We start from the raw sequence: 26,808 nt of genomic DNA, 5'->3' as shown, positions 1-26,808 counted from the left end.
TTTACTCCTTTTTTTTTTTTTTTCTAACCTGGGACACTTGGTACTATAAAAACATGGAAAAGTTCTGTAAAGGTAGTGGAACAGCAGTCAGCTGCAGACACTCAGATCAAGAAATTAAACTGAAGCTGCATCCTGGCCTCACCTATATTTGAAGCACTCTGATCAGAGTAAATAGTGTTAGGGGTGGTCATAGTGTGGCAACTTTGACAGCTAACACCTCAGTTTCCAAATAGCCTCTCCTCTCTTCTTAGGACTCTTAGCTTTTTCACATGTTGTGTGGCACTGAATAAACCACAGGTAGAAACTGAAGCTCTTCAAAAAGAAACCAAAGAACAGAAGAAAAGGGACTGCAGCTGTATAGAGAAACCTGCCATAAAAACTATCCACAGAATATCCCAAATATTCTATTACACAGCTGCTTGAGGCCCAGATCCTCAGCACTTACAGTACAACATGCACAGAACACTGCAAAAATCTATCTTGTGTTCTTGGAGAACCTTCTCAAACAGCTTCCATATGGGCAGTGGCCAAAAGGTCACTTACATTCTTGGGAATGTTTGTTTATTGGGAAGTGAAGGACACTGAAGTTGTCTTGATGCAATACTTGTGACTTTGACCCTTGCCATTCTTGGCTTGTGAAAGTGAAACAATGATACATCTTTCGTAGCCAGTATGACATCTAGAGAAAGATTGCATCTTCCCTTCATGTCCAGATATTCTGTGGTCAACATAAGAAATCAACCTGCATAAAAGAAAAAAATTTCCATGCCTTTCCCATGTGAACTCAAAGAGAAATTAGAAGTCCAGCTCTTTTGGAACTTGTGAATTCTATGTAGGCAAAAGCATTCAGGGCAGAATGAGAAAAAGCCATTCTCCCCCTACTAAACCTTCAGTGTTGTCCTGAGATACTTTATCACTGTGTCCTGAGATGTTAATGCCATAAGTATGTGGCAAAATGAAGGGAAGTCCTAGCACTGCCCAAAGTCCATAATGGAGTACACCTGGAACTAGCATTACTTAGTGGGATGGGAATCCTATCCCATTGTTTGGTCACAGATTGTTCTCTGTTTTTCAAAATTGTAAAATGAGTTGGACTCGTGCAAGAGTGATTTTGGCTAGTACTAATAAAGTTTAAATGACACGTCTCTATTTCTTGCTTCCCTAAATACCAGAGTATCTCGGTGTTTGGGTGAGAGATTATCACACAGAAGAAGGTGAACATCCAATTATCAATCTTAGCAGAATGAAAGTTATCAAAGACGAAAAAACCCCCTACACATCTTTTAGCACTCACACTTGCACTTCTACGTCCAGCAGCTGAAGATACAAACCCATCTGTTCAATGCAATCAGTGTTGCAACAGAATGTGTTTATTCGGCACAAAGTTTTTAATTGGCAACAATGACAAATAATAATTTTGGTAATCTCCCTTGAAGCAGGAAAATATCCTGTCCTAGCAGAGGGTGGTCTGGCTTCAGCTATTCATGTTTTTCTCACCCTTGGCTGGATTGCAGCAGCAATGTATACCTGCTTCCAAAGCCAGCAGCATTTTAGAAATCCCAGTTAGCTCAGAACAGCTGTGTTGATCTTATCTGCAATATGCTGTTTTGTAAATGCATTAGCCTGGCCTCCAGTCTCCAACCAGTCCAGACTTAACTACAAAGACTGAACTGTTAATGATGTTTAAGGTATCAGGCTGTAGCATACAGCCTATCCATTGCCTCTATCTAGAAATTTCTGGTCCAAGACTGCATCCTAAATCAAAGTGGAAGTGAACAGCAACGCACAGTACTGTGAACATTCCATTTTGAGTGGTCTTGTTATACCTGCTTCACCATAAATAGACTGCATAAATACCTTATACCTATATGTATAAGTATGTAAGAAAATCCCTTCCATAACAATACAGTATCTTGTAGATGCAAGGAAAAAACTGATTCTTGACTTTGCATTCTAAAAAAACCCCACACCTTCTTTCTTGAGCCTAGAGTATGGCATTTGGTGAGACCTTATTCCCTTTGACCCCTGATGCAGTGAGCTCCTGGTGTGTTGTTGACTCCTGCTTTCAGTAATGTTAAGGAAACCTGACAATGAGCAGGCACTATAAGGAAGTTTTGAATATTCTGTGGGAAAAAAGGATTCTAATTTTAAAATTCTTAGTGAATTTTTATAGTTTTCATCATAAAATGACTTCAAGATTTTTGAATCAGTTACACATCCAAAAGTCTTGCACTTTAAAATAATCTTTTTATAAAACAAAATGCTTTTGAGCTACTCTGCAAACCCAACAATTTTTTCTGTTTTATTGCAAAGCACTTCACCACTTCTACCTGGGAAGACCTGGGAAGCTTTCTGAGTTTTACATAGGGTTTACTAAGAACCTGCAACAATATCTGCAGCAGCTGATCAGCCACTTCCTACTGTGCAGAGAGCTGTGCTCTGCTCTCCTTCCCTAACCACATATTCGTTTAGGTACAAACGATGGTTTCAGGTTTCACTATGATGCTGATTTGGAGCTCTCAGAGTGAGCAGGTAAACTTAAAACAGCGCTGAAGCTCAGTGGTTTTGATTAGGCTGTTGTTACACATAGGTAGCAACAAGGTTCAGTTGCAGCCCTGTTCACACCTTAAAAACAAAGAGCACAGAAAGTTTCTCGTTGTTGCTCTCCTTGAACCTAGACCTTACTTTTAAAAATATCTAGCTACAATATTTTATTAATCCTTTTCTTTTCTTTTCTTTTCTTTTCTTTTCTTTTCTTTTTTTTCTTTTCTTTTCTTTTCTTTTCTTTTCTTTTCTTTTCTTTTCTTTTCTTTTCTTTTCTTTTCTTTTCTTTTCTTTTCTTTTCTTTTCTTTTCTTTTCTTTTCTTTTCTTTTCTTTTCTTTTCTTTTCTTTTCTTTTCTTTTCTCTCCTGATTCTCCTCCCAGTTAGGTGGTTAAGCTCTTTTTATTTTTTTCTCCTGTATGCAAACAAAATTACATCCCAAAAAGGTGGAATGTCAGACAAGGTAAAAAAGGGGGAATTGAACGCCTAAGTCTCCATCCGTTACAAGATCACTCTGCTGATGGTTGCTCATACATCACAAAACAGATGAGCAAGGCAGGTGGAGAAGCTGTTCTTTTTTAAGCAAAACTTCTCATTGGTTTCAATTGGAAAATCCACAAGAGATGCACAGACTACCTTAAGGGTGTTTCATATAACATTTAACACCTATTCTAACCCATATATTCTCAAAAATATCATAGAGTTGACATATTAAGTCCTTGACCCCATACCTGGTAGGGGATTTTTCCCCTTACATATATGTAGAGACAGATGAAGAATATACAGCACATGAAAGCGAGCATCTAAATCTACATCAAAATTTGATGGCTGAAAAACATTAAGCATGCACATAGTTTTACTCCCAAAAGAAGGCTCACAGCTTCACCCACTGCATTTCAGTATGGAAAAGTTTGCAGGACTGAGCCTTATGGTGACTAAATGTGAGGTTAGATATTCCTAATTCTTTATCTAGGCAGTGCTGACTGGCATAAGGAAAATTATTTCCAACTGCAGATGTGTTATCATAGACAGAAGCCTACCCTTATCTAAAGAGGAACATAAAATTAATTCGAAATTGAACTGCAGTTGAAACTTTTCATTTGTCGGATAAAAAGCCTTAATGACTACTTCTGGTTCTACTAAAAATATTTATAAACCTGAGTCAATTAATTTTATATTGCATGGTATCATTTCATAGGCAAGAAAAAAGAATAAAAATTGAAAGCATTCAGAAATGGAGGACATCTAAGATAGCAAAAATTTAAAACTAATATTTTGTAATTCATTTATATTTGAAAGAGAAGGCAAAACAAAATGTGTACAATGATGCAAAGGCAACTAAAAGAAAATGTACTGGAAAAGTTTTCTTAAAATGTGAATATTTCCCTAAAAAAAATGATGAGGGGTTTTAAAATTTTTCAGTGTGAAAAATAATCACATCATACACAACATGATATATAAAAAAATAATTTTCATAAATAATTCCCATGCAACAAAGTCTTGCATTTGTATAGTGGAAGTTTGAAAATTTTCTCTTTACAATTTGCAAACAAGGAACACCATTGTTCCAAATGCACATGTCTGAGGAGGGTTCAATTTCAAGAGGAAACCAATGACCTCAGGAATGTTCTTTACAAAAATGAACCTTTTAGGATAAAAAAAATTTGTTAGATACAATTTCAAAATGTTCCTAACAGCTTTATTATGAAAGGCCTGGGTTTTTTTGTGTCTATTAATACTGAATACTTACTGTAGCTTTACTATCAAAACTTTCAGGAATGACTGGAAGTTTTCTATATACGAACTATAATGAACTATTATTTTGAATATATTTTCTACAATGAAATATATTAATTTGTAATGAAGAAGATTCATTAGGAGCATTTCTCCCTGTGACTCAAAATAGGTCTAGAAAATTAAATGGTGAAAATACTTGCATCAGTAGAGCACAGATTGTTTCAAATTCAACACTATGCATGCTACATAGATTTTACCTCTGTGAGCTGCGAAGGAGATATTTAAAGAGTATAGAGAAATTAGAACTTTTAGCTCAGAAAGAAATTTCAGTACTTATCAAACTTCAAATACAAGAAGTATATGCCAATCATTCTTGTAATTACAAGACTATCTAGCTTTTAATAAAAATAAACATACTACAAAGCTTTTTTATTTTTGGAGCTAGACACCTTTTGGGTGCAAGATACATTCTCCAGTAATGTTACCAGCAACACGTCCAGAACACCATCACCCCAGTACTTTTGTGTATAAGGGAAAACAAGACATTTTCCAACTTGGCCACAAAGCTATCTATAAAGTAGTGTGATGTGCTGGATACACACTCTTGCTAAAAATAACTGTAAAGTAGGCTTTAAGCAAAATATGTGTCAACTTAAAGAATGGGAAACTTTCAGCTAGTTCTTATCACTTTTATCAATCTCTACATTAAATTTATTGATATGCTATGTGTTCACATTATTTTCTGGAATCTCAATGGGTTTCAGTGCACTTGAAGCATTGGTATACAGCAGAGATTTTTGTATTTTGTATTGCGACCCATATAATGCAACCACAAGATGAAGGTGCATAAACAGGTGTTTCTTTTTGTGAATCAAAATAGGTATACAAAATAACAAGATTTAAGAAATTAAATTAAGGAAATCTTCTTAAGATGAAAGAATTACTCAGTTCCATCAGTTTTACTTATTTTTCTCCAGCAGCTTCCTTTCTGTCACGTTCCATGAGAAAGTAATGGCTGTCTTTTTTCTTTATCCTTATGAATTTTCCTTTCTAGCTACTGCTCTTAGCACTTCTCAAAGGCTGCTATTCTATGTAGTGTAATCCTCAAGGCACTGTGTTAAATCCATCCAGCACTGACCCTGTTGGAAGGTGGGCAACGGTTTCAAGTAGAACAAAATTCTTCATGTACTTCATTCAGACCTTTGCAGAGGTTCAGACCTATTGAGTGAATATGTTATATATATGCTTTGATTCAGAACAGAAGGGGCCTCAAAGCTGTTCAAACTACATGTCAAACCTCTTACCATAATTAACAGGTGCATTCACACGGTTTCTCTCCCAAGTCCTAAATTCTGCATCTTAGTTTCTGAAGCCTCCATCAGGAGTGGTTATAGCTGACTCAACAGGACTTAGAGCTGATAGCTGCAGGAACAACTCCAGAATTCATGTGTAGACTATAACAACAGTATGCATGACAAAAATAGATTTCTGTGCCTTCATCCTGTGATACAAACAACCCACATCTTACTGTCAATTTACTAGAATCAGATAATCTTGATGGGAATGTGTGGCACCTAAGTCATAACAAACAAAACTGGAGATACTTAGGGGAAGGTCTGCTAGTTGCAGAAGCTTTGACAATTCACAATGGCGAGCTGTCTTCTGATGTTAAATGCATACAATTTATTCATTTAAAAATAAAAATATACGCTAAGACATTTGGAAAATGTTGCAGGCTGTTGTAGCAAAGGCAATAATCAAGCATAATGAGTTTAAATATTAATTTGCAATGGATTTTGTGTACTTTAGCTTCCTTATAAACAACAGCAGCAAGTTGCATTCCGAGCAACCACCTGCAAGTAAACACTCAATGTTGGTTTATCTGTTTTCTTAGATTAACTAACTAACTAACTAACTAACTAACTAACTAACTAACTAACTAAGACAGATAAATAACAGTCTCATACTTCTCTCATTCATATTTCTCTCAGGATGGTTGAACTAATTTTTAAATTGCAGTGTTTTGTCTTTTTCAATGTTGTAAGCCATACTGGCAGTTTAATTTACAGTTTTATCCACATATTTTAGCAGAATGATGTGACAAATCCTTGACCTTTGAAGGCAATGCTTCAAAATCTCCAGGGTGGTAGGGTTTCCTACATAGCCTTAATATTCTTTGTTGTGGAGGGTCTTAAAAATTCTGAGAAATTTTCTCTCTGACTGAAGCAGAGTGACAGCATGTGCCCACGTTTTATTCATTGAAAAACTGAAGCCTCAGTGTTTGTTGTTCAGGAGTTGTGCAGAGGTGAGTAGAGCACTGGGGGCTCAGCCTCTGGCTGGGTTTGTGTGTGTGGCCACCCTGCCTGTATGATCCCACTGTGCCCAGTGCTGTTCTCCTCAGGAAGCAACACTACAGTTGTGGCCTCACATGACTTTGTTTCTCTTCTTTTTTTCTAAGACCTTGGGTGTTTATTATAAAACAATATAGTTTGTATTGTTTTCTGAACACAGAAGGCACATGCATATCATTGATTCTTAGGTGAGGTAAATATGATCTGTCAGGGAAAATTGCTGTAATGGGACATAACACAGGGATTAACTATCCTGCCATGTATTTGCAGGCCCAGACTTAAAGCCTGCCTTCACTGGAAAATAGTAGCACCTCAATAGTCAGACTTTGCTGAAAAAGACATTTGTATCTACAGAAGTTTTACACGAAAATTTTTTTAGGAATAGGTGAAAATTTCTAATCCACAGCAAGGCTAACATCAAACTTACATCCTTTAGTATTCATGAAGGCATGATGGGTGATTTAAATCCTTCTCCCACACTTAACTAAGGCTACTGTGTCAAAGCTAAGTCCTTCAGCTTCTAACATTTAATGTCATTTCATGCCCAGTGAATACTTATTAAAAAAAAAGAAAACAGTAAAACAGGTCTCATGGGAAAGAATAACCAAATAACCAGGGGTGAACTGATACTTCTGAGAAAGCAGAATTTAAACTCCTGTTTTAAATCAGGGGATACAAAGTTTTCTATAGTGCAGGCATATGCTCCTAACACAAGTGTAAAAAACAATATGTGTGGAGGTTTTCTCTTCTCAAAGGACAATGCCAAGTCTAACTTTTGCCCTATTACAGACCAAAAGCTCCAAATGTTAGATCTCAGAAAGCTTTGTTGAATGGAAAAATTATTTTCGTTTGCTTAGTCTTCTTTATTTTCAGCACCTGAATCCCAGCAGCAGCTATGGAAAGCTTCTGTTCACGAGGACAGAGTAACGAACAGGAAGATTCTGTACTGTGAGGGTGGCATCTTCCTGACATGACTTTGATTCTTGAAATGACAGTTAAGAAAAAAAATACAGTTCAGTTTAACTGCCCTTCCAAGGCAGGTAGATTCTGTTATTATGTTCCAAGAAACCCATCAACAATTAATAACTGTTGAGCTGAAAAGGAGTTTGCTCAGGATTCACAACAGGAGAGAACAACTTGTCTGCTCTGTGGACAAGCAGAACTGCTCTGTGTAGACTTCTGGCCACAAAGAAATGGCCTCATTATTTAAAGCCAAACAGAATATCAAGGACTACATGCCAGCTGTGTAGGGGAAGGCTGAAGTTCAGGGACACTATGGACAGCTTCTCTTGGATATGGTTTCCAAACTTGCACTCTTGACCTGCCCCTATATGATTGTGAGATAGAGAAGACCATGTCTGACCCTCTGATTCTACTTAGCTGTGTGCGAGTTTCACAATATAATTGGAAAACCACCCATGACACCATGCTGGGCAGCTCCATCCTTAGCTCATGTTCCCATGACTGTCAGAGTGTTGGCTGCTACCCCTGATTAGTGACAACTGGGCACCCTCCTTCTAACAAAAATTCTGACATTATTCTTACAGCTCACAGTGTTAATTTAAAATGCATAGAATAAATATTTATTATGCTTAGTTTTAAAAACAGGATGAAGAAAAAGCTTTGTGCCTGTAACTGAATGGGAACCAGAAAAAAACTGAATAAACAATGAGCAGAACAACAAATAGAAATTCTCCATGAATTACTTAAAGTAAATTTAAAAATGTGTTTTAAATAAATTGTCATTTTCTGTATGTCCAGCCTTTGTCAGGACTTCTCAAAGTTTTAACTAGCAAAGCTCTTACTCTTATATAAACAAAACATCTACTGGTGTAGTTGGTTAAAAATGCTGTCTTTCTGTACTGAGATTGTATATAGGCATATTTATTTTAAAGACCTACATAAATTTGCATCATTTGAGGATCTTGGCCTGATGTTGGATTTGTGAGAACATTTCCTTAACTATAGGGTAACAGAGGAAAACCAGAATATGGTAGCTGACAAGAAAGTACATTTTTTTATCACTAATATACTCCTAATCTTTGAGTGGAATTAATAGTAACACAACATATAGCTGCATGCAGACACTGTTTTTAGTGAGGCTTTTTCTCGAGAGAGAAATCAGCTCTGAGCTTTTTCATGCTGCCATAGCCTTTCTGAACCTCTTCCTCAGGAAGACCAGCCTTACGTGTATTCAGAACTTCTGAAACACAAGCCATGCTGTATTCTAGACACAGAAGCTATGAGAACAAATTATCTATCAAGTAAATTACATGAATGTACCTGATGTACCACACATGCACAATGTGGAATTAGAGCATCCACTGTCAGCAACTTTAGAGCTCAGAATCACACCATTGGGCATCCCCCTTTCTCACTAACTAAACTTAAAATATAAGAATCTAAGTTTGATCTGTTTAATTAGATCAGGACTTAAATGTTGAGAAAACACTCCCTCACACAAATTATAGCTGCATCTGAGTAGCCTTGTGAAACAGGTGAACCCAATAGAGTAAACATTAAACTTGAACTTTATTGCTGAGGGATAGAGAATATAACTTTAATTTCTGTCCTGTGTGGAAGCCTAAGTTACAACTTTAAGGGGTTTTCTCATGCACAGGTTTCATGTTATTTCTGAACAGCAGAGGAGATTCCATCTGAAATTAAACTGATTCTAAATGCATCAAAAAGCTAATTCCCAAGGAAGTAAGAACAGAATGGACTTACTCTTTTCTTGGTGGCTCTGCTGGAATTTTCCCAGGTGCACACTGGGAGGTCTGCTGGGCTTTTTTGGGGGCTGGCCCAGTTTGGACACTGGGGGCAAGATTTTCCGCTTGGGCATTCTAGAATTCCTGTCCCCTTCCTCTTGAGGTTCACCTGATGGCCTTCCTGCAGCAAGTGCTGTATTCTTCTTACGGAATGTATGAGAAGGCCTTGATTCTTCCTGGATGATTGTATTGAGGAAGATGTTATTGGCAGCACTTACTCCCTTTTCTTCAATGTTTTCCACCACAGCTCTGGAGGCTCCTTTTGATAAACTGGACCTGTGGCCAGCAGGCTTCAGGACTATTTTTGGAAAATTGCTGCCCGTAGTTTCTGCAGCAGACTTACTGTTTTCACCGATTTCCTTTGCTTCTTGGTATGCATGTGTATTTGTTTTAGGTCCTGACTGTCTTTGCAGAAAACCACGTTTATTAGAAGTGTCTTCATTTTGAGATACCTCATTGCTTAGAGAAGGTTTCTGTGCAAGAGGTGGTTTAGAAGCAGGAGGCTTGGGCTCATTTGCTTGTGTTGCAGACTTTAATTTTTCCTTAACTGCAGATACTTTTAAAAATTCTGGTTTTGCCTCATTCTCCTGTGATGCAAAATTTAAATTAGGTTTTGGTCCCAGAGGACATTTTTCTTTATCTGGAGGAGCAAGGAATTTGTTCCATGCAGGTTTTGGATTCAAAGGCTTTGGGTCCTCTTTTGACGGATCACTGGTTTTGATAGACAATTTAGTGCACCCAGTTTTTTCATCATTTCCTCTGTTAGTGGGCTGAAGCTGAACACCAAACCTTTGTGCCACAGGGCCCAAATATGGTGGGTTTCGATCTTTCTCTGTTTTATCATCACTTGAAGGCTTGACTGCCAGTTGAGGCTTAGGCTGCACAGGTTTGTGAAGGGTACTGGGTCCTGAAGAACACTCATCATTTGCTTTTTTTGATAATTTCTCAAATGCTGCTTTCCTTGTCTGTAATCCTATTGGGATTTCTTGTCTTGGGATTTTCATGGGTCGGCTGTTTGAAGTATCCTCCGTGTCTCTGTTACGTGCCTCATATTTCTCCATGAGAAACTTCACACGCGGCTTCCAACTCTATAAACATAAAGAAGAGAAAAACAAAGGGCAGAAATGGAAAGTACTGTTGTAATGTTCACAAATACTGTACTTTAAAGAGTTTCCTGGTCTGAGGCTTTAGTACTGCTGATTGGCTAAGGAGGTGCTATTGCTCCTCTTCCTGTAGGGTTAAGAGAAGCTGACAATTTCATTGTATCCTTGCGGCATTTATACAATATTTTAAAATTTTCATTCAGGTGCTGCCCTTCAGGTAGTGCAGGTACTAAAAATCTGATTGTGCTGGAACCTGGGGGAATGTACCAGATTCATGTTATTCCTGCTAATTCTGGAGAACTGCAAGTTCCTTTGTGAAAAAAAATTTCTTCTGGTTGGTGTATGTGTGTGTCAATTTTTCTTTCCCTTCTCAGCAAATTTTTTACTTTCTGCTCCCCCCACCCTCACTTTCACCTGTTTCTCTTCTCCATTTTGCATCTGAATAAAACTGTGCATGTGTGGGTAGAAAATGAAAGTATGTGAAGTAAAATGGAAAGAAATGACCATCAATACCCCAGATATTGTCAAAGTTACTAAATTTCTTGAGAAAAGAAAAGAAGTTGAGTAATTCCAAGATTATAAAAGATTATATTTTATTATTATAAAAATATTATCTTTTATTAAAAAAAAAATAGATGTTTTAATTAGTCAGCCCAATTCAGTAACTTTCAGGAGGAATCTTAATTATGAACTGAAACCAAAAGTTCAATACATTTGAATTCAGGAAAAATAAAATACATCACAGTGCAGGATGGGAGCAAAAGGCAGTGGTCCCATGCACTGGGCACGGGCCACCTTTAGGTTCAGGAGCCCTTGGGAGCAAGAAGTCTTCTTCCCAGCTGATAGTGGCAGCAGGGGTGCAGATATGGCAGACACATTGATTAATAAAACTTGCAAGTAGGACCTGGACTTCCTGTATGAGTTAAAATGTAAAATTTATGGTATAAAGCAGGAATGTTATAACTAGGTAGGGTTCTGAATAATCTATTTGTAAACAACCAAGTATTGCAACAAAACATAATAAATAGGTGCGTGAAAAAGAATTAGAGGTTTAAGAATGAACTGTGTCTTAACTTACTGTGGTTCAGCAAGTGCTCGGTGTTTTGATTTTTTTTACTTCAATAACAGGAGCTTCTCAATTGGGCTTTTGCTCCTTTTGCCTTCTGCTTGATTTTATCTCATTACATAAATAGCCTGTTATGTTGGAGTAGTTATATATATTTAGAGAGAGAGAGAGAGACTTCTGCAACTTAAAGGTAACTATCCCAAGTCTTTCAGCATTGCCACGAAATTCAGTCTTTCCAAACTGATTGTGTTGAGCTACAAATTACTTACATTAAATGCAGCCAGAACAAGGTAGACATAATGAAACTTATACCCAGCAACCACATTGTTGGGTATTTTTGTGCATATAAAGAAAGGAGGAAGTACACATGTACTATGGAGATTATCAGGGTTAAGCCATCTACTGCTGTTTGATGCATACACACTCACACACACACAATTACATTGCAGGGGTATGTACAGGTATCGCTAATTACTCAAGATTTGTCCCACAATACCTCATAAGACACTGATTTCACCATCTTAGAAAGTTAAGCCAATCGCAGGACCAGAGAGAATAAAAAAGCCTTTTGTCTCTGATCTCTTTTGACTTTTTACTAATTCTTTTTTTTTCCTAAGGTCTGTAACAAAATACAGACTATTAGAGATAGTATCATTATAGTTTATGTCTGAAGCCTTCAGAACTTCGAAGTTAGGACTTGATCAGCTGCTTGGCCAACTCAGCAACTCATTTCTTTTGAAAGTCATAGCAATAAATTGATTTCTTTGTTACTTCTTCTATTTGAAATATAGGAAAATGTACTGTGCAAATGACAACACTTTTATATTGCAAGAACCATTCAGCATGTAGACCTTTAGGAAGCTGGGAATGTGACTTTGAAGAAAATTTTATTATTATGATACATGGTTTCTGAGAAATTTTCTACACTTGCAATAGCAAGATTACATGAATTACATGAATTACATTCATATATGCTTTCAAATGCACTATTCATTATTCAAATGAACCATTCATTATTGGCATGTTAGAAGTGTCAATGAATTTTTAAAAATAAATTTCTTCCCAACACTGTGAACAAACCTTGCCCTAGTCATACATATTTACAAGCTCAGCAAGAGGGAAAGTTCCTGGACATGTGGAAGAGTTTACAATTAAAAAATAAAGCCTCTTTATCTTATTTGGTAAAGGTAATAGTAAGAATCAAAAGAGAGTAAGAAACTCTCTTTGAAAATCTTTCTGCTTATCTTTAATGTACAACACCAGTTTCGGCCTTCATAATCTGTGTTACATTAGAAGCCATGTGGATTCTAATACAGAGCCTGGCTGGTCAGGTAGACAGAGGGGGACTGGGGAAAAAAGAAAATGTTTTGTCTGTGGCCCTGGTTATAGAGTAATCGCTACAGTTTCTGTGCTTCCCTTCCCAGAAGCGACAGCAGTTACCTACTTCATTATCACACACAGTAAGTTTTAAATCATGAAATGGGAACTTGAAAAGATTCTGAAGAGAGATTAAATTCCCCCTACCCTTCCCCTCTAAAGTGCAAAGTATCTGTGCAAAAGAGGAGTCTCATGCAAAAGCTTTTTGGGTTATTTTCTGAACTTTCTCTTTGATCTCTATTGGAAACTCAGTGCAAAATATTTTGGCTTTTCAACTTTTGATCTGAACTGCAAGCAGCACATAAGGAACATAGTAAGAGTTCCTTTGATACAAGATAGTTGCATTATTGAGAAATGTTTGCTCAAATCTAGATCAATACCTAGGCTATAGCTCCCATGCCACAGATACATTTTCATATACAGAGCTTTCACAGCCTTCCACTGCCTTCAGCAGAGACTCATTCAGGTACCAAGTTACACTTCTGCAGAATTGTTCCACAACTACACCTTAGTGACAGCTCAGTATTAACAGGACTAATTACCCATAATTTACAATATGGCTGCACACTTCTGTACAGAAGTATGCTGTAATGAGAACACAAAAGTACATTAAAAAATTCATCTGTATTCTTCCTGAGTTTAGTACGGATATTTCTGTCTCAACTGGCAGCCTGAACAAAAAGCTTTTTTTTTTCTTTTTTTTGTTTTTTGGGGTTTTTTTGCCTTGGCATAAATATAGCTTAATTATTTACTTTCCTGTTTTGGTGAAGCCAAAAGATTATTTCACTTCAACTTCCCCTTGAGGCCACTTTTTCTTCAAACACTGACACTGGAACAGTGAATGGAATAGCAGATGTGTGTGCATACAATTATTAATTAGACAAATGAAAAATATTTAACTTTTGACTATACAAAGAATTAATTCAAAATACATGCAGATCTGATTTATAAAGGATAAAACCCCCACCTTTGCTCTTCTCAACTGTAACTTTTACATTTCTATTCCCAAGTGATGGGGTCTAAATATACCCTTTAAAAACTCAAAATCAGATCTGGATGAGTTTGCTAGAGATTAATAAAATAAAGATTATAAAACTATCCCTTTAAGAAGAAAACTATGCTTACTCATGAATTCTGTGATAGTGAAATAACCAGAGAAGTCGATAAGCACTAAGGGAATTGAGCTCTAACCTATGGGCAGGAAATAAGGAATAAGAAAATGGACAAAAATGACAAGGAAAATTACACAGAGAATTATAGAAAAATACAGATCTGAAAATTATTTTGCAACTTTATATGTCTGATATAACTTCTACTGAAGTTAGTAGATTTGAGGCAGTCAGCATTTACATTCTGAATTTGTGATCAATTATTGCTTGACTACTTTCTTTTCCAGACACCTCAGAATTATCATTATTCAACTTCGTTGTTTTCAGAAGAGATTTCCAAATTGCTTTTCTTCCCCTTGAATATAGCTATAATTACTAGTTCAAGACTTGCTCTAACAGTAATTACATCATTTGGAAAGTGAAGTTGAGAAGTTGCAATGATCTGCACCTATGAATGTGTATAGCAGAAGGATAAAAATAAGATAAAGACACACAGTTTGCTCATACAAGACTTGCTAACACAATGGGTGGTATAGAAGGGAAATGAGGCCTCATCAGATAATACTTAAGAATGAGGAGACAGGCTATTCTTCTGTCTGGGGTTTTTATGAAAGGCAAACCTCTAGGACGGAGAGGATGGAGAGAAATCGAAGGGATTCTCCAGTGAGAGGCTGACAGCCCCTATGTTACTTGGAGAGCATCATTTCAAACATCCCTCTAACAACAACAAGGAAAAAACAACACATACATGAGGATATATGGTTATCAAAATTATACAAGGCAGTTATTCCAGCCTGGTCACAGTGTATTCTACATTTTTCCACTGTGCATTCCTCTTATATTTCTTCTTATATCTCTCTTGCCACTTTTTCTCACCTTCTATCTAATCGCAAGACCAGCTACTCATACTGCAGAAAAATAAAAGGACCATTCCAAGTGAGTTTGAGACATGGACAAGTGAGGGCATAGGGCTTGACCAGAACAGCCAGATTAAATCCCATCTTGTTCCCAAACTGCTTCTGTGAAAGACTATGCACGAAGTCAAAGCATCAATAGAGGCATGATTATCCGTTCATTCTATGTCCTAATAGGCTCATGACAAAATTTCTCTCTTAATGGATTTTTTTGGTACCTGTTTAAGTAAAAGTAAGAACTATCAACCACTGCCAACTTGGTCTTCAAAAACAAAAGCCTATGTCTTCAAATTTTCCATCAAGAATTTGTATCTGATATAAACAGACTAGTTAATATCAATTTATTTTACAAAATGGTTTTATATATGCACAAAATTTCATGATACTTAATAACTTCCTTTTAAAAATTATTTTTCTCATGTGCCTTCTAACACCCTTTATCAATTATTTCTTTCAGATTAATGTAAATTTTCTCATGATCTGCCCAGAAATGAAACAGATTTCTTTTCACTCGGTGCCCTCCTTCTTTATAGTGTATATAGTCACTGTCTTATGAATGTCTTATTTGTCTGGTTATCCCACTAAAGTGAATGCTCCAAGTCTCCAGGAACAAAAATTTGCATTCCTGTCACTGCACAGGTTCTACCTATATTTTGAGGATTTCAGGATCCCATATGATTTTTAAGGAAGTTTTATGCAATTTTAAGACATTGAGTAGCATTTTTACTCAAACCTGGAAAGGAAAATATTTTCCATGACCAATTACTAACAAAATACATACACTGATACCTCAACCCAGAGTATGGTATATTAATTGATACTCTACCCATAATTTAACAAACAACAAATAATGCAAAGGGGATAACTAAAAAATAACTGCCTTTGAAAATACCATTTCTGCTATTATTCAAAATGCAAAGGCCACTTAAATTAGGACCACTTTATTAAAGTTTCAGAGAACTAACCACAAAACTTTGAGAGAGAAAACTCCATTTTGTCAGCTTAGCATCTTTTCAGCTCCTAAACTAAGTAAAATCCACAACTAGATTTCCAGTTAATTAAGTTATATTCAATACCTTGTAGTGATTCTATTTCTTCTGGAACTTTCCACTTATTTTTTAGACAAATATGTACAACAGTTTACCTGAATATCCCAAAGCTCTCCAGTATTTTGATACAGGCAGAAAAACTGGCTCCCTCAATGCGACAATCCACGGGTGTATCAGCTTACCAGCCTGGTCTATTTGCTAAAGAGGAGTTCTGCTTCTCACACAGGAGTTTTTGCTTCTCACAAGATACACTTGTGGGTTTCATTATCATGAACAGTTACTGCTCTCCACAGGATATTAGGCAAGAAGTGCTGGAGGAAAAGGGAACTAAAGGGTGTTTAGACTGGTTGGCTGCTTCCATTAGCAGTAAGCACCATGTGATATCCAAAAGTATTGCATTCACCCCATATTGCGTTGCCCTGTGAGGCTGCCTTGGTGCATACAAACCTGAGCCATTACAGAACAGCTGCTAAAGAAATGTGTGTGGCAATTACGGGCATAAAGGGTGGACTGGCCACAGGTCCAGTGCCCTGCTACCACTGAGAACCCTGCATACATGGCCCACTCTCAGGTGTCAGCTAGCATGCTCCTATGCTGCCAGTGAGATCACATTTGCCAGTCGGATCTTGAGATTCTGCTGACCAGTTTTTTTAAACTTCTGTTATGTGGAGATATTTAAAAAAACCCAACAACTACAATCATACATTTCTTCTGTCCTTCCTCCTGTAAGTTTGAGTTTGGAGGATGATATAGGATAGAAAAGCCAATACTGAGTAAATAAGCATCACAAGAAATTCTAAACTTGTGTTTGTGCTGAAGCTAAAACAAAACCACAAAGGCGGAACCCTCTACAAAATACAGCTCAGTGAATTTGCTGGAGCAGTGCATGGGGAGGAGATTGCAGAGGAAAAGTTGTGCGTCTTTGAGCTTAATTAAAAGTTAACTGAATCTTTCTCGTGGTCTACTACTCTCCTTCTGCACAAACTTACTAGTATTTCTTGAAATATTTTGTGGTATTAAAGTAAAGCCTTCATAGTGCTTGATATTTCTAGCTGAATTTTACAAAAACTTGTAGCTTAGCTACTTCAGAAGTTTATTAGGGTGCTAGATGGAGCTTATTTGAATTAGAAACACTGCTGCATGTCAATGATAACTGATTTATTTGTAATATATCATAATTGTTTTTTGTAGTGGGAGAAATGCAGTTCTTTATGCTATTCATTCAGCTAAACAGTGTATTTTATTTATAAAATAGTATTTATTTGTGAAAATAATCATCACAGATGATTATGCACTTATTATCAATCTGATGACAGATTAGAATTTGTGACTTGCTGTTGTATGCATCAGCCTTTGTGACTGTTTTCAGATGCTAACTGTAGCAATACAGTCATTTTATGTGGGTAAACACCACTGCAAGGGTTAGCTCACTGTATCTGCTCTAGACAAATCATGCAATGATCAAAGAACTAGCTTATCTTCACAGCTCCGAATGCTAGACAGTTCCTGTTGTCTTCTCTTTCATCCAGTACACACACAGTAAGTATATACCTAACTGACAGAATACTGATGAGAATATAAATTGCAACAAACACAATGAAAATAAGTTTATGCTGTGAAATTTCTGTGAAGCTTGCCCATCTGCAATATCCACCATGTGCCTCATTTTGCATTTGTACATGCAATAGCTTCCTGAAATCTCTGGGGTTTTTTTCTGCTTATTTCTGTGGAGGTTGTTTGTGTGTGATATAGGGAAATTAGCTATTTGTAGGTGAAAAAAGGAATCTGAATAAATTAATATTTTAAGGAACAGGACCTGAAAGCAGCTTAAAGTTATTCTGCCATTTTCTCTTTTCACAAAAACAACAATAGCAGCAGCAACAAAATCACTGGTTCATATTCAAGCAAGACAAGGATGCTAATAATGATAATGCTTTCTCATGTATACACATGCCATTATACTCTTTGTATAGACCAAACCCTGCCTCCAAATTCCAGCACACCACTGGTGTGTCACTGCTCCCATGTGGAAATGTTATGACTGGAACCTTAAGTACATTTTGTTATAAGAGCATTTAAATAAATGTTTTAAGTTTAAATAAAGCATTTAAAGAAAGGATTTAAATAGACGTGTCCATGTAACTTTGGCAAAAGTGGCTACTTAGGAATTAAGTTTTTCAAAAATTAGAAGAAAAAAGAAAGGGAAGAAAAAAAATCAGAACCCTGGCCATTCAGGAAGAGTGTGGCCAGCAGACCAAGGTAGGCAATCCTCCCACTCTACTCGGCTCTGGTGAGGCCACATCTGGAGTGGGGTATCCAGTTCTGGGCAACTCAGTAGAAAAAAGAAAAGGAGATACTGGAGAGGGTTCAGCACAATTTAGAAAGATGATTTAGGATCTGGAGAATTGCTCTTATGTGCAGAGACTGTGGGAGCTGGGTGTGTTTAGTCTGGAGAAGAAAAGACTAAGAGGGGATCTTATTAATGCATAAAAATATCTCAGAGGTGGGTGCCCAGAGGATGGCGCCAGGCTCTCTTCAGTGGTACGCAGAGACAGGACAAGGAGCAATGTCTGTAAACTAAAACACAAGAAGTTCCACCTCAATGTGAGTAGGAACCTCTTTCAATTGAGGGTGGCAGAGCATTGGAACACCTGCCCAGGGCAGTCATGGAGTGTCCCTCTCTGGAGATATTGAAAACCCACCTGGACATGTGGGGGGTTGGACCTTCCTGTGTAACTTCATCAGGAGGGCTGGACTGGAATCCAGAGTTCCCTTCCAGCCCCAATGATCCTGTGATTGTTTGAGTCTCTGCTGTAAATGCTAGTCCATCTTTCTAAGACATTTTCCTTTCATCTTCTGATGTTCTTTGCTCCAAAATGGTTTAAAAAGTCAGGCATTTCATATGAACACCTCTTCCTTTCCAATTCAATAGTCACAAAGAACATCATAGGATTTTGTTACCTCCATAGCTGTGTCAATACTTGTTTGAGTTGCTGTAAACTGAAGGGACATGATACAAAGAAAAAAAAATCTTTATCTTTTGACATTGTTTTTAACCTGCTTCATTTCACTAACTGTAAGTGTATTATATGATCCCAGATAAGGAGAGACTGCATAACATTTGTGAGGGAGGGTGGGAGAAGAAAAAGGCAAAGATGATTGGCTGGGGCAGCTAACCTTTAAACCACGTGTATATAGGGGGAGACAGGGCTGGAGGGGGCCAGTATGTGGGAGAATACTTTTGGACAGGTGCATTGATATCATTAAAACGCTTTGAAAATCTCCTTCCTAAGTTAGAATAGTGTTGCTGTGTAATATACAACACATGCAAATATATGGAGCACTGAGCAAGAGAAAGTCTACATAAGCAGCATTTTTCACTGAAACTTTGTTTCCTGGCTTCTCCTCCTTCTCTCTCTCACATGGCTTTTGCCTCCTAGTTGTAACTGAACAGGTTATATTTCTGTAAAAAGTAGTCTATGCAGCAGTGAGTGAAGATGTTGGAAAATTCTTTTAAATTTAGCTCATTAGTGTATGATCCCTGTATTCATGGTTAATGCAAAGTTTCGTACCATATAGTGCTTAGTACAAATACCAGAGATTAATATGGCTTTGTGTTAACTCCCTACATCTGTGACTAATAACTCTTCTGCCAGCTAATGCTTCCTTGTTTACTTCTATCAGTGATTAATATGTACTAGCTGATATCATAGTTTTGAGAACAAGGATTGTATGTCAGAGCTAAGAATGATAAGAGAAGTACATTATGACCTGACACTGTCAAGGAGAAAACTTTCATGAGAAGATCTGCAACCATATCCAAACAAGTAAATGGAAATAATTAGTATATATACATGTATTCAGGAAATATGATGAATGAAATTATGAATTCGGTCTATTAGGTTACCGAACATGTAAGTTTTAAGGCGAATTCCCCATGCACCCAGTATTGCTGATAATGTTGTTTTTCTTAACTAACAAGTTGGTTGGAGAGTTTATTTCCCAGTGTTCGATGGCATGGGGGCAGACTTGGCACAGGAGCAGAAATAACATATTTATAAATAATCTCTGTACATACTTGTACTGAAAGTTTTGGGCTACCCGGTTTCATGCCGCTTCTGGGGTAACATTTTGAGTATGCGAACCCCATCAGAGGGCGAGGCAAAGAGTCAGCAGTCCTGGTTCACAATGCTGTGCCGCTCCCCAGTGTCAGAATTCTGGGGTGAAGTGCCACCTTGCCATGGCAGTGATCCTGTTACAGCATCATGTTGGAAATTACCTGATTTTCACAATAAACTTGATATTCCTGAACATTGGCAGGAGCTTCTGCCTGCAATTGCTGCAGTGCACTATGAGAATAACATTTTTGGAGGGTCGGTCTGTGTTATCTTTGTGTCTGCAGACAGAGATAGACTTCCTCAAAAACATGCTGCTGCATTTCCATTGCTTTCTCATTTGAAGGCAGTTTTAGTATTTCTGACAGAAGTTTGGTCATAGCAAATTAACACAATTTCCTTGTGCCTACATGCAATGTCATGACTATGGGAACAGCCTGGCTTTCCAGATGCTGCTTGAAGACTACTGACATGCAGGATTCCCTGGAAGCTCCTCAACTCACTGCCGTGGCTCTTTTAAATTGTTGTTATTCAATATTTATAATCTTACAACCATTGCCTAGTATTAATATATTTATACTTGCCTGAACAGCGAGTGCAGAAACCTGTTTCCTCTATTTATATTTTTCAATAGACAGTGAGGATTGACAAATTCAAGGAAGGAGTCAAAGGACACTGGCAGTGTCCTTGCCCTGACTATGCCTTGTGAGGGACACGTTTCTGTCATGAAGGAAACCTCAGTGCTCTCCAGAGCATCACAATCAAGTGTGTTAAGATCCTGTTTTTCTGCTGGGTTGTATGTAGTGTAATAAATCAGAGTCCTTTCTGGGGACAGCTGAAGCTGATGCTGTACAAAATAAAAAAATCTTCCACACAAAAAGCCAAAAGTCTCTAGTTTTTGTGACTTGTGGAGTGTTCTGATCTCAATTTTTGTTTCAACACAAAGCTCATATTCAGACATTAGCTATCATGTTCGACCAAGCGAGTCACCTGCACTGCCCTGCAACCCCTTCCATGCCTGTCCCTGCACTGACCCCCAGTGCCCACTGCCATGTCACAGGCTGCTCCCTGCACCTTTGGCTGCCGAGATCACCCACACAGCGGGCTCAGATCAGGCGAAATGAAACGAAATGAGGCTCTTTGCCCCACAGGCTGTGTGGGTTCTGCTCACTGTGTTGTGTGCCTGGGTTCAGCAGCAGGAGCTCCGGGGGAATTGAAAGCAGTGCCGCAGCAGGAGCACACTTTACACAGACCAAATGGGAGCACCAGGCTTTTGCTAAACCTTCCATAGGGAGGCAGTGAGTTCACTATGAAGTGAAGAGCCCTGAGGAATTCAGACACAGCCCCCTGAAACAGGGTCTGAGGGGATCACAGAGTGTGCCACAGCACCACTGCCACCCACACCCCACAGCTCTGCCTCACTGAGGGCCACCACTGGTCACCAGGGGTAGCTGGGTTAGACGATTTAATGAGCTAAAATGCAGGTGATGTGAGTGTAGCTGTGATGGCTGAGTTTGCAGCAATCACCTACTAGTCTAGGCAAGCGGCATGTGGGGACGACCTGGAGGCCATCTCGGTGATGCAAGCCAGCCGCTCAGACACTGGCAGGCGAACAGACTCGCTGGCTGGGAAGTTGCTAGAAGCTGTGTATGAGAGGAAATCAGAAGAGTTTGGGGTAAGAGGGAGAATGGAGGAGCAGAGCAGCGCTTTTGGGGAGCTGCGCACGAGCGATTTGTGTGGGGAAAGGACCTCTGGCAGCTGGGGAGGGTCTGCCCTGGCGATGTTTTGGTCTCTCAGCCCCCCGCCACCGTGTCCTTCAGGAATGGCTGTGCCCGTGCCCGTGCCCTGCCTTCCCGCACCTTCCGCTGGCCGAGCCGCCACTCTGTGCCTCCCTGCCCGGGCTCAGGCTGTCCCGGAGGGACCCGGGGCTGCATGGGGCCGGTGCGGGCATGAGGGCGCGGAGGCGGCGATCGCAGCAGCTGCGCGGGGAGAGGAGAAGCGGGGGAGCCCGAGCTGCGGGAAGGACACGGGGGAACATCGGAGAGGAAGGGAAACTTTCTCAAGGAAGAAGTTGGTTCAGTTTCCACCCTATATACCCTCATGTGAATGGCTAGGCAGGGGTTATCAGCTGGTCTGGCTTCCCCTTCAGCATGCCCCCCAGCTGCTGGTACCAGGAGGAAGTGGGAAAGCAGCAGGGACAGCTTTAGCAAAACGCTCCGTGACTTCCCTTCCTCGTCAACATGTCTGTCCCTGCCTCCGCCTGAGAGGCAAAAAGGTGTGCGCAAAAACAATGCAAATACCTCACCGGGAATTGTCGAACGCTGCGGGAGGGAGACAGGGACGCCGCGCGCTTTCATACACAAATTTAGCAACCTCCTTTCCTGCCTTCTCATGTATTAAACACGCAACAGCTCATCAAGCCTCACCTGCTTTTAGTACAGAGGAGCAAAAGAGAAACTCGTATTTCCTAAAAAGTATCCAAGCTGCAGGCAAGGTCCTGTTCTGAGCTGTTTGGCCTTCTACACCCCCTTAACGGGGCAGAGAGAACTTGCAGCTGACACCCGTGTCTCTTCTGGTCTCACATAGTTCAGGTATCTTAGGCTTTCTTTGGGAAGGGGGTAATAAAAGGCCTTTACCCTTCAAGGTATCATCCCCAAACCTCTGAATAAAAGGCTTCAGGTGAGAGCAATTTAGTTTCTGTTAATGCCAGATGATTTCTTAACAATGGCTCTTCAGTCTTTTCATTTTAAAAAGTGGAAGATCAGACTTAGATTTGTTAGCTATTCCCCAATTCATATTAGAGGGGTCATGTTTGCTTTTTCTTCCAAAATATATTTGCTTAAAACACCCCAAACAAAATTTCCTAGATTTTCATGGTCAATCTCAATTAGTCAAGCAAACCCTAGTAAAGTTTAGAAAAAACTGAGTTTTAATGAATGCAGATTTACACCTTTCTGTACTTTATATGCTCTAAAGAAGTTACCTGTCACAAGTGAGGCTGAATGTGAATACATCTGAAACAGGAAATTAAGGCTGAAATTAAATTCTCAATAGCCAGGAATCATTCACCTTTGTGCTTCTGTATCCTTTCCCAGTGCTTCTGTGATAATTAATCTTGTTTATTAGAACTCCATCTAATACTTGTAGAGCCCACTCTTGTGGGCTGAAATTTTAATTTTTTAGTTATCGTGTATGCCATATTTCAATTACTTTTATATTCTAAAGAAAGAAGGAAAGGGAAAGCTTAAATGTAGATTTCATACTTTTCAACATGTATCTGTAAAATCACTAATCTTGAAATTTTCTATTTGATTTATTAATAAAATACTTATAAAAAGATACATCTAGAGAGTTTAAAGAAACTGACTTTCTAAGGAAACAAATTATATTGGTTTGCTAAACACAGAACACCACACTCCACATCGTACTGTACTGTAGGTATACAGATAAATTCCCTTATCGTTTGAGTTACAAAGTCCTGCTGAATCAAAATAAAATAGTAGATTTTTTTTAAAAAAAGTCTAGTTAGAACCTGTAACCCCTGCCTATTCCTTGCTTAGTGTTACATTGACCCTTGACTGCACTTGACAAACTATTTTGTCAGTTTGGCATTGAAAGAAGTTGTTTTCCTTAATTTTGAATGCCAAAATCAGTAAATCATATACAAACCAGTTCAGATGATGAAGTACCTTAAAAAAAATAAAGTTTCCTCCTGCCCTCAAAAAGAAGGAAGCCAGATTCAAAGATCTGAAAATTGTTAGGAATAAACTTGAAGTTTTACAGGCCCATCCACAGCAGTTTTAGTGCTAATGCATCCATGTAGTAAAAGTAAATGAGTAAAGTCCTGTACTTACCATAATTTCGGTTTTTCGGTCTCCAAAAGTCTGTTAAGGAGTATGCAGTGTACTAGAGGCAGTAAAAGATGTTCGTTGTCCTTCACTATAAGCCTGTTTTTAGAGAGTCTGTGTGTCTATAAAGCCTTCACACGGAAAGATATCAGCAGTATTCTTGTTTTGCATGTTATCAGAGACCTAAGAGAATTTTAAACAGTATTTGTTTGGGTTATGCTGCACGGCTGTGAAGGATGAATAGGTTTTATTCATTCATTTAATTACTTCCAAGATTTTCATGAAAACCAAGTCTATGCTGATGATAAAATTAGTTATTTTTTCAGTGATCTTTGAGTGAATTAAAAAGGCATATGTATTTTGGTTTTGTTTTTCAAACTCAGGGTTCCTGAATTTACATATATTTAAGCTTCACAATCAACACCATGCACGTCTCCTGACCCAGACTTTCATGGATGTTTAATATCTGAAGGGATTTTCTATCTCTAATAGGCTGAATTATATTTCTATCAATTAGCTTTTAATTATTCAGCTCTTCACAGCTGATACTCTTAGAAAAATAGGATTGTCCTGGTCTGAGAGGGTATGCAGGTTCTGTAGTGCTGCAGACTTCCTGTGCACAAAAATTAAAGGAAGAAAAGGTATATGGCCATAAACTTCAGTGATCTAGATCTAGAAAAAACCCTAAAACTAAAACAAAGGGCTTAATGAAAAAGGGTGAAAGGAGGAAGGGGAGTGAAGTCCTGGCTAGTACAGGCAAGAGGGTACTGGTATATATTGCTGATGTCTAACTTCTAAATAAAAATCAGTTGAGTTTTCAGTAAGCAATTTCAGTATGAATCAATGAGGGATAAATAAATATGATTGTAAAATAACAGAAGGTACTCTATCTGTGTAAGAAGCAAGGTTTAAACTGTATTCTGTGGTGAAATTAGGATTTCACTAAAATCTCAGTGCTATAGCACTGAAAAGGTTACTGTATTGCTCTAAGTCCCAAACCATTTGCTTTCTATTAAACTTTCGATGGAATACATCAATGCTACCTATTATATAGGTAATAGCAAATACAACTACAGATACTTATAAGGACAATTAGTAAACATACTACCTATTTTCCTAAAATCTAAAAGGAAATCAGCATCATGCTTATTTTCTTGAGCACAACATTATGTAACTCTAAGAATAACTTGGAAAAAATTATTTGAATGAGGAAACATTAGATAAATGTAGCTATATCTAATGTAGGTTTCACTAAAGAAGGGTTATGTCTGAACAAATGAATACACGTTTTACAAAGTTCAGCTGGCATTTGAGGCAAAGGTAATACAATTTACTTTATTTGTCTAGATTTCTACAGAGTATTTCATGTGATGTATTTTGTTGAATTTTAAGTGACAGGAATTGGGAAAAGATGTGACCTATCAGAAAGAGTGCAAGGCAGACATGAAGTGATTAGAGATACATCACTTTAGAAGAAAGGGAGTTATTGAGTTAAACTGGGATTACTTGCAGTGTTCTGCAGGCATCTGTCATGGAACTGATCCTTTCTGATCCATTGTATGGATTAGGAATCTAGTTCAAGAGCTGGGCCTATACTGATGTTATTTGAAGGTGTTCTAAACCGAGTGGTTCTTATCCTGAGGCGAATCAAGTGGTTATACAGGAAGGAAGAGAAGAGTTTGTACTGGAGTGATAGAACTCAACCAAATTTTAATAATAAAGTCATGTACTTAAGGCTGGAAAGAAGATTTTTTTGCTTTGTGCCAGGGACACAATGAGTCACCAATATGACATGCACATGTGAAAAGTTCATGTAATTTGAGTGCAGATTAGGCAAATGATTTTTGGGAGAGGCGGGAAAAGAATTTGTGCAGAGGACTGATGAGGGCTTGTTTAGAGTCTTGCGTGCAGCTCTGGTCAGCTATGCTGAGTCACCAGGTGAAGACTTATGGTACGAGTAGGACTTCCTGGCTTCTAAAAAGAAGCTGAAAGAGCTTACCTTGGGTAACTTAAGAAAGTGGAGATGAAAGGTTATGACAAGGTTTGTAAGTATCAGGGAAGAAAGAGTATTTATACCAAAAATATTGGATTGAAATCAAGTATGTCTAAATAAGTTACAACTACATTTAAAGTAGGTATTATTTTATAATTTATATTAATTTATATTCATTAATATTCAGAAGTGATCTTCCAAAGAGCATAGAGGAGGAAGGAGATCAGTAAGGCTTGCATCTGCTACATGAGCAATTTAGGAGAGCCATTTAATAACAGGACAGGGAGAATTCTGCTGTTAGGAAAAAAAATCTGCTTATCAGAGGCAAATTACGGATTGGAAAGAAGCTTGGTCACCATGTCTGCTCACATTGCATATTAAATTTTAGATTATGGTAGGTTACCCTAGGCCTATCATCTTTGTACTTTTTTTTAAAGCAGGAATGTTTTCACATCCAGCTCTTTAGGATTTACTCTGTCTATTAAAAGTTTCCTGGTATCTGATAGCTCTACTCTTGGTGGAGAGTTCTGCTGCTCCCACTGTGAGACAGTTAACACCAGATCTTCACCAAGAGGTGCTTTATTACAGGTGCACAGTGGAGTAAAAAGCCTGCTAGGTTTGAGGCTTTCTGAAATGTCCCAGGAAGACTGCAGGAATGCTAGGTGCACGTGTGTTCTGTCCATTGGGAATATCCTGTGCTTGCGTTCAGAAACATGAATGAGTGGAAGCCTTTTAGTGGAAACCTGTTGCCACTCCTGTGGTCTGAAGGGACTGTTCATGGTGGCAGGAGCAGTGAAAGGCCTTTATTTGGTCTAATTTTTGTAGCACAGTAGATT

The 26,808-nt window shown here is 38.2% G+C and overlaps 1 protein-coding gene and 1 long non-coding RNA gene across 4 annotated transcripts in view; one reads left to right on the top strand and one right to left on the bottom strand.

Moving 5' to 3' along the window:
• FYB1 (FYN binding protein 1) overlaps positions 1–16,292 on the bottom strand; it is a 45,227-nt gene extending 28,935 nt beyond the window's left edge. For both annotated transcript variants that reach the window (XM_014875577.2, XM_014875580.2), the window contains exons 1-2: positions 16,112–16,292; positions 9,358–10,486 (exon numbers count right to left, since the gene is read on the bottom strand). In XM_014875577.2, coding sequence (XP_014731063.2) covers positions 9,358–10,459 — 1,102 coding nt within the window. In that variant the 5' untranslated portion in view covers positions 10,460–10,486; positions 16,112–16,292. The remainder of the gene's footprint in view (positions 1–9,357; positions 10,487–16,111) is intronic.
• Positions 16,293–21,669: 5,377 nt separating this feature from the next.
• Positions 21,670–26,808, top strand: part of LOC148219907 (uncharacterized) — a 105,171-nt gene continuing 100,032 nt past the window's right edge. The window contains exon 1 of one of the 2 annotated variants that reach the window (XR_015799334.1): positions 21,670–21,806. This is a non-coding gene — a long non-coding RNA (uncharacterized LOC148219907). The remainder of the gene's footprint in view (positions 21,807–26,808) is intronic. The other variant, XR_015799335.1, reaches the window with a different exon arrangement.

Source organism: Sturnus vulgaris, chromosome Z (assembly GCF_052056855.1).
Source record: "Sturnus vulgaris isolate bStuVul1 chromosome Z, bStuVul1.hap1, whole genome shotgun sequence".
NCBI lineage: Eukaryota > Metazoa > Chordata > Aves > Passeriformes > Sturnidae > Sturnus > Sturnus vulgaris.
Note: the sequence above shows the minus strand (reverse complement) of the source record. Positions and strands in the feature narration are given on the sequence as shown.